The sequence below is a fragment of the Poecilia formosa genome, unplaced genomic scaffold (genome assembly GCF_000485575.1).
Source record: "Poecilia formosa unplaced genomic scaffold, Poecilia_formosa-5.1.2 Scaffold2218, whole genome shotgun sequence".
NCBI classification, from domain to species: Eukaryota; Metazoa; Chordata; class Actinopteri; order Cyprinodontiformes; family Poeciliidae; genus Poecilia; species Poecilia formosa.
In genome coordinates this window covers 1-19931 of record NW_006802157.1, presented here as the reverse complement: position 1 = coordinate 19931, position 19931 = coordinate 1, and the positions used below count along the sequence as shown (strand labels likewise).

Sequence of the window (19931 nt, the reverse complement as noted above, 5' to 3'; positions counted from 1 at the left end):
CACTACATTCAATTATTCCCTGATCCATGTACACATCATGCTAATGATGTAATGGAGCTACTGAATTGTAGCCACATCTGCTCTTCAGCAGTCTGTCAGAGGCGAGGCTGCCGTGCTCCGGTGTCACCGGGTCCTCTGACCACCAACGGGAAAGGTGGATGAAGCGTCTTGGCCAAAGACAACGACAGAAACAGTCAGAGTGGGGATTCGAACTTGAAATCCCCGATTACAGACAAACTCCTGCAACCGTCGCCATTGTTGAGGCTGCTCTGACAAAGACTGTCCTGACTGTTTGTCCTTTGAAATCAGGGTATTGTAGCATACATCATTCTTTTTAAGAGAATATTTAGCTTTGTCACTTCAGAGAAATCCTTGTTAACACAAAGAGTCCACAGTGCTGGTCAAAGGGAAAAGATAAAAGAGAGGCTCCTGTGGCGAAACAAGATCACAGAGTACCTGCAGATTGACGTTGGTACGGTATTTAATTTGGTTGGGACTGTGACGCTCACAAGAACATTGATATCAGCTTTAGAAGCAGATTAATATACAACTTTTAAAAAACTGTATTAAATGCTGAATAGCCAGAAAGTACTCCTCTACCTCAGATTGTATTGTATTGAACAATATAAACAATTTATTATTAATACATTGTATTGTGTGAACAATGTATTTTAGTTCATACATTGCATCTTCATCATCATGTTTTCACCTTTCAATATTTCATATTTGTCATGTAAACATATTGCTAACCCACTTCCCTTTTCTGTAGAATTAAAAGCAAAACTTGTTTTGCAGCTTTTTAAACAATTTGAGTCATAATTTTATTGTCAGGGGGAGCGGTGAGCCAAGCAGGTAATGTGCTTGACTATCATGTGGTCATAACCAGCATCATCTCGGTCATAAAACACAACTCTGGACAACCCACAATCTGGCATGGATGTTTGCCCAGAAGTAGGTCCAAAATATAGGTTTTCTTTTTCTCCCTAAATTGATGTTTTCCAAACAACATATTTAAACATTTCCAAAGTGGTTGCAATCCACTTGTTGTAGTTTCACAGATATATTTAATCAACCATTTGACAAAAACTACTTTATAGATTCACTTCCTGTAAAGCCCTGAATCACAAGCTCATCAAAGGTAACAATGTCATGCTTTATGTTTATACTTTATGCCTTCTTTGGTGTATTTTATTGACAGGATTATATCCGGATACAGTTTGGCGTAGATTCAGGTATACTTTCCGTATTCAGGCTATAAATTGCTAAAGAAACTCACAAAACAAAATAATAGATTGTACAAAACAGTCTATCCAAATCTATCATTTGTTTCCATCTTAGATGGAAGAGTTCAGTTAACACAACACCCCCTACTCCATTATTTCAGTCTGAGATTGAAACTATAATTATGCAGTTTTTAAATATGATTCCCTTTTGTCTCTTTTGATTTACTTCAATCATTATTGTGTGTCTTGAAATTTACCTCCTTTGACCCAACTCAGGAGAGTTTCTATCATTTGTTAAATGTGGTGGATTAGAGAGATTAAAACCACCCCGTTTCACCACCTGAGTCTAACTAATGTTGCTTTATTTGTTTTTTAGTCTGTGGATATGTGAGGCTAACAAATGATCAGACCTGAGGAGCAAATAAACAAGTGGCGACAGTGGTGAAAGGAGTGAATCAGACTCTCCAGAGTTTCCAATGTTTACGAGATAAGCCATGTTCTCTGTCATGCACTGTACCCACTGTGTTGAACATATGGTTCTTGGAAGAAGGGGGTGGGATGGAATTGCATGCCAATATGTACAAAAGAAAGCGGGTGGGAATGTAAAGTCACAAGCTCACCATGAGACCCGGGAATGTGAGTCACTCCCTTGTCCCGTTGATCCAAGCTGCTAGTTGAGAATAACCTTGGCAGAATGCTGTTGAGTCAAGACGAGCTAGTTTCAACTCTCGCTGACCTTTGACTACCTTGCATTTTATTTTATTATCAGTCTTCTAGAAAGAGATGTTTACATCAGGTTTGTGACGATGAAGGTGAAGGTTCATTCGGTCTGTACGGGTCAGAATGTACAGCTGATTCATTTGATTTATGGACGATTCTAAGAAACAGAGTTTCTCTAATTTTCATGACTCAGCATGCCGAAGGTCAGGGGTTCCTGTTCAAGGGTCTTAACTGGGGGGATTTAATTGTCCCAGTAATCCATTACACTGGTCTCCACACAGAGGAACACTGAGTCCTTGAAATCAAGCTTGAAGTTACATAAAGATCTGAAGTTCAGAGGCCTCTTTGTCTTTTTCACACAACATAGCAGTTTAACTTGATACAACATAACATGAGCAGGGTCAAAGGTAAAGATTTACAAATACAACAAAAATATATAGATTGAAACAAAGGGCGTGATTAGAATTTAATTTTAAAATTAAAAGTAGCATTTAAAATATAAAAACTGAAAGAAGTATCTGTTTATCTAAAACAAAAATTAATCATTCTGAATTAAATCAAGGGAATTGATTTGTGAAACGAGATGGATTCTTGTTTCACTTAGTTGTTTTACAAAGTCAGGCTCCGCAGTGACGTAATGTTTTTCCTCAAAACAAATTCATCTTAATTTTCCAAACCAGAAATTACACACAAGTAATACTTTAGAAGAACAGCAAAGGTAAACAGTTCTGTCTATATCTTGACTCCCTAAGGAAAGAGGAAGTCATGGATTAATTTTGAGCTTTTAGTTGATATTATTAATAACTTAAAAAGTTAATCTGACCTCGTATACTTATTTTTACAGTCATAAGAATGTATTCTTTCCTTTTTTATTTTACCACATAATACATTTTTTCAAACTACTGTATAAGTTGCATGTTTCACATTTTGTTCAATCTGAGATTTGCACATTTCCGCTACTTCAACCACACACATAACAAAATGATCTCTATTGTCCAAGTGCCACAATAAAAACAGACAAACTCTTCATTACTGTCTTCAAATTCAGAAGATTTTCATCCACTTACTTTGACTTTGCACTATTTGGGAAAGACCAGGTAACAATGTCATTGTTACCAGTTGAACTTAATCTTCTGTTAAGTTCAACTGCAACTGAAGGGAACAGAGTTGAAACTGTGTAAACTGAGGCCCTCATAGAGCTAAATGTTAACCAAAACAGTGGCAAAGCTCTGACATTTAGAAAGTGTTTTGCTTGCAATTTTGAGCATTTGGCAAAATACAAGGGACTAAGAATATCTTTAGCAAATGACACTGCTATTAATCAAATACTTGCTGAGATGCTGCAATGTAATCAAGGCTAAAAGGTTTTTGAGGCAAAGCTAACTTCAGACCAACTCCTCTATGGTGTAAAGTGTTGTGAAGTAAATAGTTCTGCAGAATATCTAATGTTGAAGAACATTAAAACCTTGGACTAGCAGAAAGGGATGTTGCTTTTCTGTTTATCTTCCTTTTCTTTAATTCAGTAATTTTGTTACAAACCAGCCTTTGTATAAATGTCTTGCATAAGAAGTCTATCCTTTTATATTTTGATTTTCTAAACAAGTTGCATGGTCAATGGTCAGAAACTTTACATGATAATAAAGTGGAAATGCACCAGAATATTGTTGAAATTTAAAAGACTGTTAGGGCAAACAAATCTCTTTGTAACATAAATGTCTTTGTAGAAAAAGATCAGTGGAGAAATTAACTGTAATTTAATAAAACATAAGCCTGATGTGTGTTTTAAAAATCAGAAATCCTGCTCAGTGAGGCTCTTCAAAACAAAACCTTTTAAAAAATCCCTTCTGTGACGCAAAAGAAGGGAGTCATATTGGATTACAATATGTTACAAGGTGAGGTGACTCTCTTTCTGACTCACCTTGCCTTCACCTCCACCTTACACATCTTTACTGTAATCCACCTGCGAGTGCTGCTGCTCTGTCAGGGAAAGAGTTTGGTGTCCCGACGGGTTCAAACATGCAAGTGGAATATTTCAAAGCGGATTAATTGCCAGAGCTTTAACCAGCAGAGAACCAACACAATCCCTCCTGACCCTGAAGGCCACAACATAAGACCACAACAGATGACCGCTCTTAACTGGACTGCAGTCATCAGCCTTAATCCAGATTATTCCAGACTATGAGCTGGTTGTACACTCATCATTCCCGTTGCTTCCAGTGTCTCTGTCTGGGCTATTTTGAGACCACACAGTCGTACCACCCTGTGTGCTTGCTGCAGGGAGAACTGAGTCTGTGTGCAGCATGCATACATGAACAGTTCTTTCCATCCTGTGTATCACGTCTACAGGCGCTTCAGCTTCATGTTGCAGCGCATAAATAAGGTTTGAAGGTAGTCAGAACTGTCAGCACCTCTCACATCATAAATCCCCGCAGCCCCTCAAACACTTTCTGCATCATCTTACTTCTTGTTTGTAAAGACTTGTCCTATCTGTTTGGTCTTTGTTTAGATCTTTGTGTCTCCAGAGATACTCAGAAGAAATTTTTAAATGACAGCGAATCAAAAACAAGATCTGGTATTTACATGTGATGTTTTTCATTTACAACTCGATCCCAGACTTGGACATTTAATGTAAGTGGAGGACTAACGACATTAAAAGTAAAAAAAAATAAAGAAAAAGAAGAAGAAGAAGAAGAAGAAAAACTCAGCTCGGATATCTGGTGGGCTCTGCTGGTTATTTTATGATATTCTGATGTGATCATCTGGCTGCTTAAAAAAATAACTGCTGCTTTTACTAAGATAATCCTCTTCATTATCAAACTAATGACGCCAAATAAACGGAAACAGCTGTGACCAACAGTAAAATACAACTCATATTTTTTTTTCTTTTTAGCTTGAAGACAACTTTTGTGTCTTAGTGTTGTTCATGTGTCAAAGTGGAAATGTAAAACACCTCTTCTCTGCTGGGGTGGTCCAGATGGTTCTGCTGCTAATTTAGCAATGGACTTCAAATTGGTCTTGCTGGTGTTCTGTGGATTTCTCCCTGCAAACATTCAGAGGCATGAAAGGTTGAAGCACTCTCTTTTTCCCTATTTTACAAACAAAGCTCCCTACTCCATGATGTAGAAGTCAGCACATTATTTCCCTTTTTCTCTGTAGGAACAACACGATAAAACCTTTCCATGCTTACTTGCTTTTAAAACAAAATGAGGAACATTTGCTTTAGATGTGAAAATTACCATCCAAAGCATAAAAATGAGTGGAATATTTGTGGATTTTCCTTCCCAATACTGTTCCTTTTATTTTATTTTTGTAGACCTTTGGAGAAGCTACGCGAGTGTCGAAGCTGCCCTGAAGGCTTAGTGTGGATTCATAACACTTCCACGCTTCTCATGTGGATTTAGAGTTTAAACAGCTGCTGATGCCCTGACACAACCCCTGTGGGAGGTGGGGGAGAAAGGAAACAAACAGTGTGTGACACCACTGAGGAATTACACAACACTGTTTTCTATTTACTCACGGGAAGAAAAGACATCTTTGAGATCTTACAGTGGTTTATCGCAGAAATTCAGGCGCCTGACCTTAATATTAAGAAACCGAAGGACACTTTCTTACAAAACAGAAGCTAGTGAGGTCAAGACAGAAGTATACTCATGTATCTAATATCCTAACTAACTCAATTAGCTATGAAAAGCAGTATTAAAGGCCCCCCTCTGAGGGTAAAGTGACATACTTCAGCGAATGTTCATTAACTACTCAGGGTCGAAGTTTAAATGCCGGTAAGAGCCACCAGGGACCTAGAGTTAGAAATGTGTAATATAAAACTGGCCGATATGAAATTGGGCCAACAGACAAGGCGTCCAGGTTATCTTCAACGTCCAATTAGCCTGTCTCAGTGGCTGACTTATCTCAGGGATCTTTTCACCAGGTTTCAAGGAGACTTGCATAACACACTGCTGACGTCAGGGTTTGAACTTAAGCCACACTGTTTTTCCTTTTGTCACCTGCTCTTGTTCTGTGTTGAAAACGTTTGTTTGAACTTTGAACAAACCGGTTTCAAACCATTGTTCCTGAACTGAACGATTGTGATTGACGTACATTAAGATTTGACTACTTTAGAGAGATAAAAGGTCAAGTGATCTGATGAGTCCAGATTTATCCTCTTAGAGGGGTAAGAAGATGGACAGATGACGAGATGCACCCATCATGACTAATGTCTACTTTAGCAGCCTTTAGGGGAAGCACTATGATCTGTAGTTGCTGCAACTGTCTGGGTCCAGGTCCAGCTACATTATGAGGTCATGAAAACACTGGATGACCAGGTTATTCCATCAATGGATGTTTTCTTCGCCGACCACACAGGAATATTCCAAGACGACAAGGCCAAGCTTCATCGGGCTCTGACCAAAGAGAATCTTTGTGATGTTCTGGAGAAACCTTTGCACCACGGCCAGACACTTTCATCATAAGAGCAATATCTTGGAAAAATAAAAATCAACGCTGGATGGCAATGAATCTCGAGACATTGCAGAGGCTTACTGGAACAATACCACAGGAAATGTGTGCTTTAATCAAAGTCAAAGGTGGATCAACGCAATACTGTGACCTTTTGCCTGTTTTGGTTAGGTGCTGCATTTGTATCAACCTCAGCTTCCCTGCAGCTGGAACAGATTCCAGATCATCAACCACAACAAACAGGAACAAGGATGGCTTTTGAACCTTTGATCACAAAGGTTATTTAATGACAGCAGAAACACACCTCTGCTTTTATGCTCCTGTTTGGATTATTTTAAGCTCCAACTTGCTCTCTTCTTGTTGCTGCAGGTAAAGAGGCAGTTTATGTGCTGCAGTCTAGATAAGCCATTTATTCTCAGTGCGTCCTCTCACAAAAGATGTCTCATGCAAAGCTTGGATTAGGATTCCTTGTAAAGCCACTAAAGTGCAGGCAGCTGGAGTGACAAGCAACCTGATAATAAATTTGCATAACCCTTGAACTGTGAAATGCGAAGCACCACATGGTTATATCAGACCCCACCGTGTGCAGGTTTCCATGCAAACACACAGAAACTAGTTGCGTGCTCTTATGTGTTCGTCTGCATTCAGGTGTTATCAGACCAGGATTAATCACACAGTTTTACGTCAGGACTGATGTCTGTTTTTGTGTCAGGTTCACTTGACGTACTTGCAAAACGATTTAGAATCCTTAAAACGTTTCCCAGTCTGTCAAAATGTGACTAGGAATTTTCACATATTTCATGGACATTTTTGTCTGGCACACCAAGCAAAAATAGTGCATAATTGTGAAATTGAAAGAAATAAAATAGTTTTTTCTAACATACATTTGTATTCACTCGTCTTCTGATTTTGCTGAAAGGAAAACCTCCACCTCTGCCTTTGTTGCTTCTAACAGAATTTTTCTTCTAGGAATGCCCTTTGTGTGTCTCCATTTATATTTAATCAACTCTGACCACAACATGACGCCTCCGCCACCCTGTTTCACTGTGGAAATACACTGAAGTTTTAAATTACAATGTACGTAAAAGCACAAGAGCTGTTAAAACTTTTACAGGGCGCTGGCTGTGATGTTTTCTGACATTTAATTACATGAAGGACTCTGAGAAAGACTTTATAGTTTAGCCGTAAAACATATGTCAGACAGTTAAATTGCACTTGTCTCAATAGCAATGCGTCACTTTTACTGGAACACAACACAGACATGGAAATAAAATTCACTTGTTCCTGGAAAAAAAAGGCAAAAATAAATAAATAAAGAATACAAATCAAACAGTAAATACACTTTCAGTATCTTTATTAGGAGCTACCTGTGTATGACTGTGTCTGCAGCTCAGGAGCAAAACAAATAAATCTAAATCTGTTCCCCATCACGCAGCAGATGAGCAGAGATTTTGCTGCTATTTTTAGATCTGATGAGAGGAAATTAATAATCTCCCCTCCCGTCTCGTGCCACACGAGACAGTATTTCATCGTATCGTATTTCATCAGGCTGATTTTAGCGTGCAGCGGATACCGATGACAGGAAGAGTGGAGGCAAAGTCAGCTGCTGAGAACATTGTAAACAATTTTCTCACTAAAAGCATGAAAACATCAGAACTGTTTCCAACTGTGGTTTTGAATGTAAACAAATCTCTTGTACATGACACACAGCTACAGTTTGACTTCTTGCCAGGGGAAATTATGCATAAATTACCTTAATAAAATCTGTAGATTCTTTTTTTTTAGTCTTAAAATGAGCAAACCTCATTAAACTACTCCACATGCTGCAGATATAAAGTAAAAGTCAGCGCTGGATTGGCCACAAATTATGACGTTTCCTCTGCCGTTTCACTCCACCCCACTCTTGATGTGTAAAACAGGTGAGCTTGTAGCTACTGAAAAGTGTCGGAAAATTCTGAACATATTTTCCGTGACTCTCTGCCGACCCACTCATTGGGTTTTCCAGCATTACAAAGCTGATTATGCTGCCCACGGATGGGACAAGCAGCAGCCTGCGCCGCATATTGCTCACCTGATGAACTGCGCAGAGTGAAAAACAGGCTCTTGCTTTCACTCTGCAGCTGATCTGCTCCTGCTGAATGCCCTCCTGTGTTCCACTGTGAATCCGTGAAGGGAGTTTGTTTCGAGTGTTTGAAGTCCATAATCTGAGCTTTCCGCCAATGTAAAGCAGATCAGTCACCACCGTCACAGCTGTGGGGAGCTTGGCCAAGAACATCAACTAAACTGCTTATTAATGAACTCTGGAACCAGAATGACGCATGCTTGGGAAGCTTGGTATTCCCAAGCAAATTACTGAAACTAAGCTCGGAGATTATTGTCTTGGAGCTGTTTTACAATGTTGGATTCTGATCAAATTTAAATGCAATTTCTAACAACATCTTAGTTCCAGTCATTAAATTAAGCACCAGTGGGGTTTGTGCTTATCACCAGGAGTCAGATGAGAGACAAGGTACATGCTAGACATTTTGCCGGGAAACAGGAAAACACAGAGAGGAAACAACAATGTTTCACTCACACCGAAGGGCAACTTAGAATCGTCAATGAACATGGATGTTTCTTAGAGAGTTGCAAGAAGAGAGAACTTGCAGCAAACCAGTGGAGAACAAGGAAACTCCAAACTGAACAGAGAACTGGTCCAATCAGTGGAAAGAAAGAGTAGTTGCAACTACACCATCAAAAACCAGTCGATGAAGAATTGGAATCAAACTATTTTACACGTTTGTCTGAATCCCCCCGCCTCACATTACTTACTATTGTTTCTGTAAATTTTCCCTGATGGCAACATACAGTATTCTGATAAGTAGGTTAATTTTTAATCTTTGTTTGGATGACATCGTCCACTCATATACGTTAAAGCCTCCGATTATCCACAATGCAATATTTTACAGTATTGGGAAGAAGCTGCTGGAGATTGTCAAAAGTTCAGGGTTTGTCTTTGTCAACGTAGCATCATCTGAATGCATTGGACAGTTTGCATTGTAACAAAAAAGGTTCAACTTCATTAAAGTGCAGCTTAAAACCTTGACTATCAGGTGGGATGTAAAGCTTGCAGTATGGGTCACGAGAAGAGCTCGATCTTTGCAGGATGTGTTGGCAGTGCTTTGATTTGTCTTCATCTTCACAGGTCAAACATCTCAAGAGCAATAACTGGACATACAAGTCCGTATATAGACACTCTACAGAGATAATTACCTTCAGACAGATTAAAATGTTGCTTCCGTTAGAGTCCTCACAATAAACCATTGGAAGATTCCCACAAGAAAAAGATCAAGGTTTCACTGTATTGACACAAAGATCTAAAACATGCATGTAAAAATGATCTGAATACTTTTCAAAAAAGAAGCAACAATTATCTTACAGCAGCTAAAAAAAGTAAGACTGTTAATTATTACAGTAATATTGTATTAATATTATTAATAATTAACAATAATAGTAGCTGCTAAGCTGTTGAACAGAAGAATGTTACCTTTTGCCGTTCTGGTCCATATAAAGTATAACAAGCTGGTGTTGGCTGATGAATTAGTTGGGCTATCTGCTCCGACAGGACCTAGTGATTTGTGGCTTGATGGGTAGGATTCCTAAAGTTTCCACTCCATGACATTTTATGCTTTCAGTGCAAATTTGTTGGAGCCTTTTCTCAGTGTGCAGCTGCAGGTAAGAGGAGGATGGAGGCGGGGTTAGCTCTGCTTTACTCTATGCTCCATACAGTCAGGTAAAACTCCTATCATACCAGCACCTTGTTTGGCATCTCGATAAGAGGGGACAAAAAACACAAACCTGAACCACTCCTTTTTGCACCAGATGCCACAGCATAAAAGCAAGAACAGGTATTTCCGCAACTCTTCTTACCTTCCTCATTCCCTTTCATCTTGGTTTAATTTCCATTAGTTTCCTGACCTCACATCATCAGGAGTCTCCCCTGCCCCATCTCCATATCCTTTTGATATTTGATGTGGTCTGGACAACGAAAACAGGCTTTAAGCTCCAGGAACTGAATGATCCAAATGTTTTGTGGCTCTTAAACCAGAATATTTTCAAGCATCCAGGAAATGGTTTGCATATCTGCACGTCTGTGATTTGGAAGGCAAAACAAACAAGACATACAGTGCATGCCTTTGCGAAGTAAGAGCGTAAACGTAACAGCTGTAAGTGTAACCACACTTGATAGTAGCAATTTCAGAAACATTTTGACGTTTACTACTTTACGATGTGAGATAAGGATCACATTATCCCCTCCATACGTCAAAGCATGTGTCAAATATTAACAAGCGACTAACGGGCTGCAACACGAAGCAGCAACTGTGGGGGAGTTTAGAAAATTAACGGTTTATTTTATACAGATTCTAACTTTTTGTGCACAGTCTGTCCAAACTAGAACTACCATCTTTACAAATATTAACATAATAAAAGTGGAGTTTAAAATCTGAGCTAGCCATTAAAATGCTTATCTATGATTTTTTTTTTTTTTTGTAAAATTCCTTGAAACGATGTATTGAAATTTTTTTATATGAATAAAATGATTTAATACAGTGTGTATAATAATTCAGTTTCATTTTTTATTGAAATAAATGAAGTTCTCAGCGATATTCTAATTCACTGGGTTGCACCTATACAGTATAATGTACTTCTTCCCTGAACTCCCAAAGACTCAAACTCCATGAAGTGGTTATTATTATGGTATACAGCATTATGCAACAGCATCTCAGCTTTCAAAGTTCATGGTATTTATTTTCCTTCTTTATCGCCTGAACATTAACCTTGAAGCCTTTTCACTGAACACGTTTTTTTCAAACCGTCTTTTGCAAAGCAAAACTGAAGCACAGACTCAACCAAGTCATTAAAATGCATTATTTACGTCAGTCTGGAGGTTAATTTCTACCACAGGGGTTGATTTTAAGTGGTTCAGTCTAAAAATCTCATTAGTGGAATGCTACTTTGTTGAGAAAGTTGGGGAAATGCAATGAACATACAGACTAGCAAATGGGAAAGGAAAGTTTGCTTCAATAGCACTCAGCTGTTCTTTCTAAAATGAAAACATTTTATCTAGATTTTAAGTAAAAAGCCTGATTCACAGCACTGCTTCCCCTTTTTACTGAATGCCACCTGCTCACGTTTCACTTTCATTTCTCCTTTTTGATATTTCTGGACTGTTCAACTCTGAATCTAAATAAGCACGACACAGAAAATGGATTTTACCACAACGAATGCCTTTATTTACCAAGACACTTAACACAAGTATGCAAAAAACAATAAATCAGACGCTCAGGAGGACAGAACATTTAAAGTGGTAATAAGGAATGTGCTTGTTTCCATTTTTTTTTTTTAAAGAATCATTTCAAATAAATAGTCTATAGTCTCTGAAGCTAGTGTTCTTATCAATATATCCTCTTCAAGTCAGATTTGCAGGAATGAGGAAGAAGATGAATGACAAAAAGAAACTGCAATAAAATCCCCTTTTCAAAACATATTTATATAGGTGGGAAGTGGAGGAACAAAAAATGTAAAAGGCAAATCCCTTCTTCTAAACCTAAATAATATTCCACCACCAAAAAAAAGAAAAAAAAAGTCTAAATCCAAGTGCGTGGTAGACAACAATCTCTCTTACAAGACGTCAATAGAAACACAAAAATGTCCTTATTAGATGTTTAATTTGTCCGTTGCTACAAGGCTGCTGACCGAGCCAGCTAAGGTCAGCTTGTTCAGGTAACTAGTTAACTCCTCCACCAAGTTGTGCTCTGCTGTTGGGGGCAGTTCATTAACAAAAAGGATGTGATATCACAGGTTAAGCACCACGGCAGCATCCTACCTAAGAATAGCTTCACACGTCTCTGCCTCTTTCTTTCTCTCTCAGAGAGAACTTAAAGATACCGATTTGTACCAGAGGAGAGGGAGGAGGGAGGTCTTACAACGTCAGAGGAGAGAACCTGTAGAAAAATCGTCCGTCTCATGCAACAATGCTCCTACCATGTATCACAAAGTAAAAGTCTCAGTCTCGTAAAAGAGAAAAGTGCAAGGGAGGGCAGTAGCAGCCCTTTCCTTCAGCAGGTGAGCAAGAGCGCAGGATCAACCTTGCAGACTCTTCCTCTAACCGAGAGGCATCTGGGGTGTCCAACCAAGCGGACCCCTGTTCAGGCAATGAAGCACCTCAGGGGGTGAAGCAGCGGGGTTTGTAGCTCCAAAGAACTTTTCTCCCATGCTTGAAATTGAAACCAGGTCGGCTCCGATGTGCCTTCAGTCAGTGCTGTGCTCCTCCAGCTGAGAGATGATGGTGATCAGATTCTGGAGGCCGAAGATGAAGCCGCTGTCTTGGCCTTCGTGGACCACGCTGTCCTCTCCGTAGTGCCGACACGTGGTGTGAGCAAAGTCAATCATGCGCACGTCCACCTCGGGGCTGCTGGCCTCTCCCGCTCTGTGCGAGGAGCGGCCGCTGCCGCCGCCAGACAGGCCGCCGGCTGCGCTGGTGGAGGAAGAGCGAGGGAACCCAAACGCTCCTTCCTCTTCGCCCTCCTCCTCTTCTTCATCAGACGGCTCGTCCTCGTCGCCTTCCTCCCCTCCTCGATGCCTGGGTCTGGCGGGAGTCCTGGGAGGGTCGCCGTCGTAGATGATGAGCAGCGAGCTGGAGTAGAAGCGGTAGGACTCGCACGCCTCCAGGGCGGCCTGCATCTCCCGGAGCCGGCGCAGAACCGGGGACAGCAGCTCGTGACGAAGTCGCCGGCCGTTGTGGAAGAACTGGTAGAGAGCCTCCTTGAAACCAGCAAGGGTCAGCTTTCGCCCGTGGTACTTGTTCATGAACATTATCTGGCCGGAGTCTGACTGGTACACCTGCAGAGACATGCAGAAATCCACTCCGTTAGGGTTCTCATTCACTTTTCATTTCAACATGTCATACCATCAACAAAAAAAAAAGGACTAAACTCCTTAGATTTTTTTCCTAACAGGTTAATGGCCTGCAAATCTCAGGTTTCGCCTTTTCCTTCATCTGATAAACATTTGTCCGTGTGAGTCAGAATAATTAGACCAATTCAAAAAATACATTTCAATACATAAATCTTATATTAAGATTTCCCTGAGAGCAGGGTAAACTGACAGAGCTAAAGAAAATGGCTGCTCAGAATGATGCATCTTAACACAGTAATGTGAAATTCAGTGGAAGGAAAATCCGTAGTTGAAATAGTGCACATTTGCAGGGAAAATTTTGAATAAAGCAACAAAATCCTGTTTAAAAAGATCAGCATCGCTCTGACCAAAACATAAAATCTATATCACATCATCACAAAGAGCTAAGTGCACATATTGTACATGCAACATAAGGACAAACTTTAACTAGGCTAACATTTCTGAACTAAAAATATTTTCTTTGTTGGTTCTATCCAACATCCTAAACTGAATTTTCTAGTTTCCATTAGCTGCAAGCCCTGATAAATCAATACGAACAGCAATATATGCCATCAAAATTGTAGCGGTTTCTGGGAGTGGACTACATTTCCCAGGATGCTTAGTGGCATGTTTTTGTATCCTAAGTTTTGATTATGCTCTAATTTACTGAGCTGAACTTGTATTCTTCCCTACACTCTCATTTTCTTTGTCCATTTTAATCCAGACGTGCAGAACAGTGAAATCAAATTCCAGACTTTTCCAACCTAATTAAGCCAATCTCTGTACCTGCATCCCACAGAGCCGCACTCCAATCGATGCTGATGTGCTCTGTTGACACTTCCGGATCTGATTGGCTTTCTTCTCCTCTGAAGCGTCGTCTCCATGTTGGCGAGTTCCCATCTTTAAATCCAACACACACGGGACTCTGTAGCGCCACGTCAGGTTTTCCAACAGAATAAATTCTGTGAGACGGGGAGTCAAGGATCACACCAATAAAGAAGACAGAAATAAGTCTAGGTTTTGCTACAATTGCTTTTTTTTTTTTTCTTTCTTGGGATTTGGTTTTCCCAAGAATGGAGCGTTGCATCTCCATGCGAGTCACTGAATGCAGCGTTATTCATAAAAAAGGATACTGTATTGGTTGCGATGCTTTGCGTTTTCCTTCATCCTCTGTAATTGCTGTTGGTGGCACTTCAGACTCCATGGGTTGTGTTTGATCTGTGACACCACGTTGCCTTTCTCCAAGCTGAAGCACAGAACCTCAGCCTGCTGCTGCTGGACCTCGTCACGATTATAACTACACAGAGAGAACACACGCAGAAATGTTTTAGCTCCTGAGCTGCATACAGAATATGAAGAAACCGGCCTCATTTCAGCGAGCATCTTCACCTCATGATCTTGTCCTCTTTTCTGCTGTTTCGGGGTCTGTCTTTGCTGTAGTTTTCCTTCTCCTGCAGCAATGGGGACTGCTTCTTGTTGCTCCACTTCAGCATCTTGCTCTTGGGTTCTTGGCAGTCCGCCGAAGGGTCTTTGTTTTCCGAGTCCCCAGATTCGCTATGGAGAGGGTAGGCGATGAGGCACAGGTTTCCCTCCTCGTCTTCTTCGAAACTAACCGACACAACACCTGCAAGAAGAGGAAGAGACGTTTACTAATGACCAACATTCAAATGTTAATTAGACATTCTGCATGGTCTACCCAAATCAAGTTAAAGTTTCACAATTGCCAACAAGAAATGTGACCAACTCTTTAGACTGCTGCCTACTACTGGTCCAAGCACTTTATTCTGACTTAGAAAAACAAAATAGAAAAACATTTTGCCATTTAAAAGTAATTTTAATTATTGCTTTTCTGGTTGTGTTCTGATATTTTTCTTGCCGTTTTCACTTTAATTATATTTGCTTTAGACACTGCGATAGAGGGAAACAGTTTGTTGTTTGTACTCAAGGTTGTAAGATGAAAATCTAATTCAGCCCCATATACGTTACACATTTACACATCTGACCAGTCAAAAAAAAAAAGATCATCTTCGTTAGTGCGGCTGAAAAACAAATAATAATCACAATTATGCATTTTTTTTATGTTAGGTGCTTCTTACCAAGGTATTTAAACATTCAAAAGCCAAAATTTGAGTAGAAACTAGCTCAACAAATAACTTATGAAAACATCTCGATGACGAACATTTTGCAACGTGATCCCAATATTCATTTTTTGTGATACAGCCAACAAACATGCAGCCAAGTCTGCCCCCACCAGCTCCTAATACAACTCCCTACAAGGCCCTGAGTGCCTGCAGAGATGGGAGGGGAGGTGTCGCACTGAGAATAAACATGGCAGCTGCAGTCACCGACGCATATGAAAAAGAAAGAGGAAGGAAACCTGAGGTAGAAAGCGTTTGAAAAGGAAGAGCTAGTGATATAAACAAAAGGGCCAGGGATTTGATTCATCACTATGATTCATGTATTCTGTTTAGTGACTTAAAGTAGCGAGTAGAGAAAGGTCGGCTGATGTCATTTGCTTTGACGTCACCGTCACAATCTTCTTCCTCTTCCTACGAACGGCTCCGCCTCTGAAACTCATCCAGTGGGACTATGCTGTTCAGAGTTGCAACGTAATCATTCTCAGCGATTGTGGGAACTTCTGAGTCACTCCTAATTAATCCAATAGGATGCTTGGAAAGTTGTGATAAGGAGTAATTCAAAGAAGACATGCGGTTTTTTTCCTTTGTTTCTTTTTTTACAACCCAAGGGCACAAACTGTTTAAATTAGGAGAATGACTGAAACGCAGATTATCGTCAGCTACCGTTTCCTTGTTTGCCTGAAAGTCTGAACCTTGACCCAAAGTAGTAATAAAAGACATTGTTTACTTCTAAAAATGTGTAAAAATTTTAAAAGCATTAGATTTTATACACATTAATTGCAGATGAAATTTTCTGACGATACCTCCTGATAAAAGTGAGGAAATTCTAAACATTAGTTGACGTGGTGTGCTTTCGAAAGGCCCAGAAGACCGTCATCTAAATCACACGCGTATCTTTTTATAGCCGCATAACCCAGGGGTCAGATACCACTCATGAGCCCAGGCTCCGTCAAACTTGGCCGAAGGAGACGTCTGCTTTCGCATGCATTTGGTGTCATTGTCTGCGAGTGCGAATGTGAGCCTGTTGGCCTTGGCTGCAACCAGGAAACGCTACACTCTTCATTAAAGGCCTGCGTGCGTGTGTGTGTGTGAAAATGTGTATTTGTGTGACGCTCTCTGAAACTAGAATCTCCTCAAATGACTTATGAGCTCCTCTCTCCACTCCAGGTGATGTGGCCCAGTTATTTTTGATCCAGGCGGTGGGGTCGTCTCTCATCTTGAAACTGTAGATGTTTTAAAAGACACCCCTGGCTACACATCCTCCTGGTTGGAAGTCAGTTCCTACATTCATGTGCCATTTGAAACTCCCCACTGGACATGACATGTGCCCACCAGCATCTTAAAAATGATTGACATAGCACTTAAAAAACAGGAATCCAATCCACTCTGAATTTGTCCTGTTGTGTACGCAATGTTCTTTAAACCACCGATTACAACCAGACCCAGTACAACACAGAAGAAAACAATGCTGCTAATTAAGGGGACTCCCAAAAAGCACTTCTAAAATATTTAATGTCTGAACTTCTTTAGTATTAAAAATAAGTGTTTAACTTATTTGTAGTCATTTCAGCTCAGCTTACATTTATAATTTTTACCTCTTGAATTAATAAGTCAATTAATTAGTCTGAACTGCAGAGCTGTATACTGAAACTTCAAATAATTTGCTTCCATTTATTAAACATGTACCAATAAAATGGCATTAGATCAGACAAAGCTTGTTTATTTCTTTGATCAGCTGTTATATGGGATCATATAAGAAATGCTGACTACTCCCAACATTTTATATATTTGTAAAAAAGGAACATTTATAAATAACTAAATTAAGCTAAACCCATTAAAAAGACATCATTGGTGGTTTAGTGGACAAAACAGGAAATGAGACCCCAAACCAGTCTCTGCTCAAGGCCGCATATATTTTTGTGCAGGCCCTGATTACAAACCCACATTGAGTACAGTCAAAACAATAGCACTCTTCCTCCTGCACCCTTTGGGTAAACGCTGGTATCTTACCTTTATATTGAGGGGTGAACTTCCTCATCTCTAGAGGCAGGTTTTTGTAGAACTGGTGCTCCCGAGGTATGAGGGGTTTGCATATCGTCTGTTCCCCGAAGCGCAGCACGCAGGAGTGGCCTCCCACCTGGTGCACGAAGGGCTCAAGCATCACCCCCTTCGCCGAATAGGGAGTCCCGTCCGCCTGCATGAGGGCTTCCAAAGCGGGACTCATTCTCAATCCGCATCGGACGGCTGGGCTGTGGAGACCCACGTCGCAGGGGAGGCTAGCTGCTCGGCCGTTTGTTAGGCTCCCTATCCTCAGGCTGTTTCCAGTCGTCTTCACAGGGGGGCGCTGTTGCTCACCTGCTTGACTGGAACGGCGAAAAACAAAGGGCTGAAGGGGAAGAAGCAAAACCACCGTCGAAATCCGTTTTATCGTCCCTTTTCCTTACTGGAGGAGAGCGCTACCAAGGTCCAACACTAAGCTGTGTGTTTTTACGTTTCATTTACTGTTACTAAGCCACCAGTTTAAGTACTGAAACGTTTGTTTCTTTTTGTGAACGTACACTGTTGTCGCTCTCCTTGCTTAGCTGTTACCGAAACTGACGACAGAGCTGATCTTGAAGCTAGAAAAGCAGCAGAGGACTCAGCAAGCTCCGCCCCCACATCAGAAACAGCCAATCAGAGAGCAGCGGCTGTCGCTGGGAGGAGAGATGGCAGCGAGGAGAGATCAAGCAGACAAAGAGGAAGGAGAGAAAACAGTGGGGGGATGGGAATACAGGAAAAACAACAAAAATACATTTTTCAATTAATTTAATTATTTTATGCATATGCCAACTTTATCATTAGGTAGCCATTGGGTTTTGTGTTTGTATTCTTAAAGGGGCACTGCAGATGCTAAAATTATTCACACATCATTTTGTTCAGTGATCAACAGTATATGATTAGTAATGTAAAAAATAAAAATAAAAGGCTGTCAAATGTCAGATGTTGCTTATCTGGTTATCTCTCATAGCCTAACCTCTTTACAAGGCTAAGACTGAGAATTTTTATAACCAGAATCCTTAACATGTTTTATTAAGATTTTTGTAAAGTGAAAGTAAAGTAATTCATAGTTTTAAATAAAAAAAACTAAAAAGTGTAGGAAGGAGGCTGTTAGTCAGACCTCTTTGCTCTGGGTAAGGAGGTTGGGTAAGAATAGAGATCTCCATTGCAACTTTGAGGGAGCTGCAGAGTATAGCCAAGGTGGGAGAATCTGGGAAAGTGGCAACAAGAAAACTATCAAAAGCTTCAAGAAATCCTGCGGAAGAAGATGCTCCAGCAAGATTTAAACAAAATGTAATTTTTTGGTCCCCATGCAATATAATGTGCATGAGGGAAAACTAAGATAACCATGAAAACATAATCTTATCATAAACCATGATGACAGTATCATGCTGGGAGAATCCTTCCTTTTAACAGTGACTGGATAGAGTTGATAAAAGGATCAGATCCTTCTGATGTGACTGAGCTTAATCTGTTCTACAGAGAGGAGATGGGAGACTTGTTAGTTTCCAGATGTGCAAAGATGGCAGTGACAACCCAGAACACATACAAACAATAGGAAATGTAGTTCTGAAAAATGTTGACTGATTATGTATGCATGACACACTTTTCAGATATTTATTTGGGGAAAAAAGTTTTTTTTTTTTTTTGCTTCTACGTCTAAATTATGAACATTACTTTGTGTGGTTCTGTTGTGTAAAAATATACATCAGATTTTGCATCGTGAAAATATACATCAGATTTTGCATCGTGACAAAATACAAATAAAGATCAAGTGGTTTCAATATTTCACATCTCTGATGCGTACAAGCAAGCCTGCATGTCATCAGATAAGTGACTTAGAGTCCGTCACGTGTGGATTTAACGGTGCATTGCCAAAACAGCTCTATCCAAGAGTTTTGTCATTGATACTAACATTTACTATGCTGATGGAGAGGCAACTCAAGGCCAAGCTCAGACTGAAAATAGGACGGTGTGAAAGGAAAACCACAGCTGGGAAAGCAATAAAAAATGTCCTCTCCTGTTTTTGTAGGTCTATGTCTTCACAAGATTATTTTGAGAAGCAACAAAATTATTATTCCAGTCATAATGGTCACTAAAGGCATTTTCCAAAATAGAACCAGCTGACCTTGTTGAAAAACAACGTTTCCTTCTCGCTCTCCTCTCAGCACGGCGTTATCAATATAATAACTACATTTTCAGGCTTTGGACAAGCTTTACGTATATTTAATATTCACACATTACAACTCTACTACTTGTGTATACAATTCTGTGTTTACCTGCATAGAGTTAAATAGCAAGAAGTATCATCTGCTTTTGAGATGATACCATAAAAATATTATTGGTCGTAACAACCTGGTGTTGACAGTACACAAAATCTATACTGTGGCACCGTTCCTGTGTTGATGTGCATCAGATCACGGAG

The 19931-nt window shown here is 40.0% G+C and overlaps 1 protein-coding gene across 1 annotated transcript; it reads right to left on the bottom strand.

The window, feature by feature from the left end:
* Positions 1-11641: 11641 nt before the first annotated feature.
* LOC103133057 (inositol hexakisphosphate kinase 2-like) lies at positions 11642-17900 on the bottom strand. The gene is made up of 5 exons (XM_007544822.2): positions 17480-17900; positions 14721-14955; positions 14465-14628; positions 14118-14293; positions 11642-13277 (listed from the first exon to the last, which is right to left on the bottom strand). The coding sequence occupies exons 1-5, from the start codon at positions 17691-17693 to the stop codon at positions 12687-12689; spliced, it is 1380 nt and encodes a 459-aa protein (XP_007544884.1). The 5' UTR covers positions 17694-17900; the 3' UTR covers positions 11642-12686.
* Positions 17901-19931: the final 2031 nt, after the last annotated feature.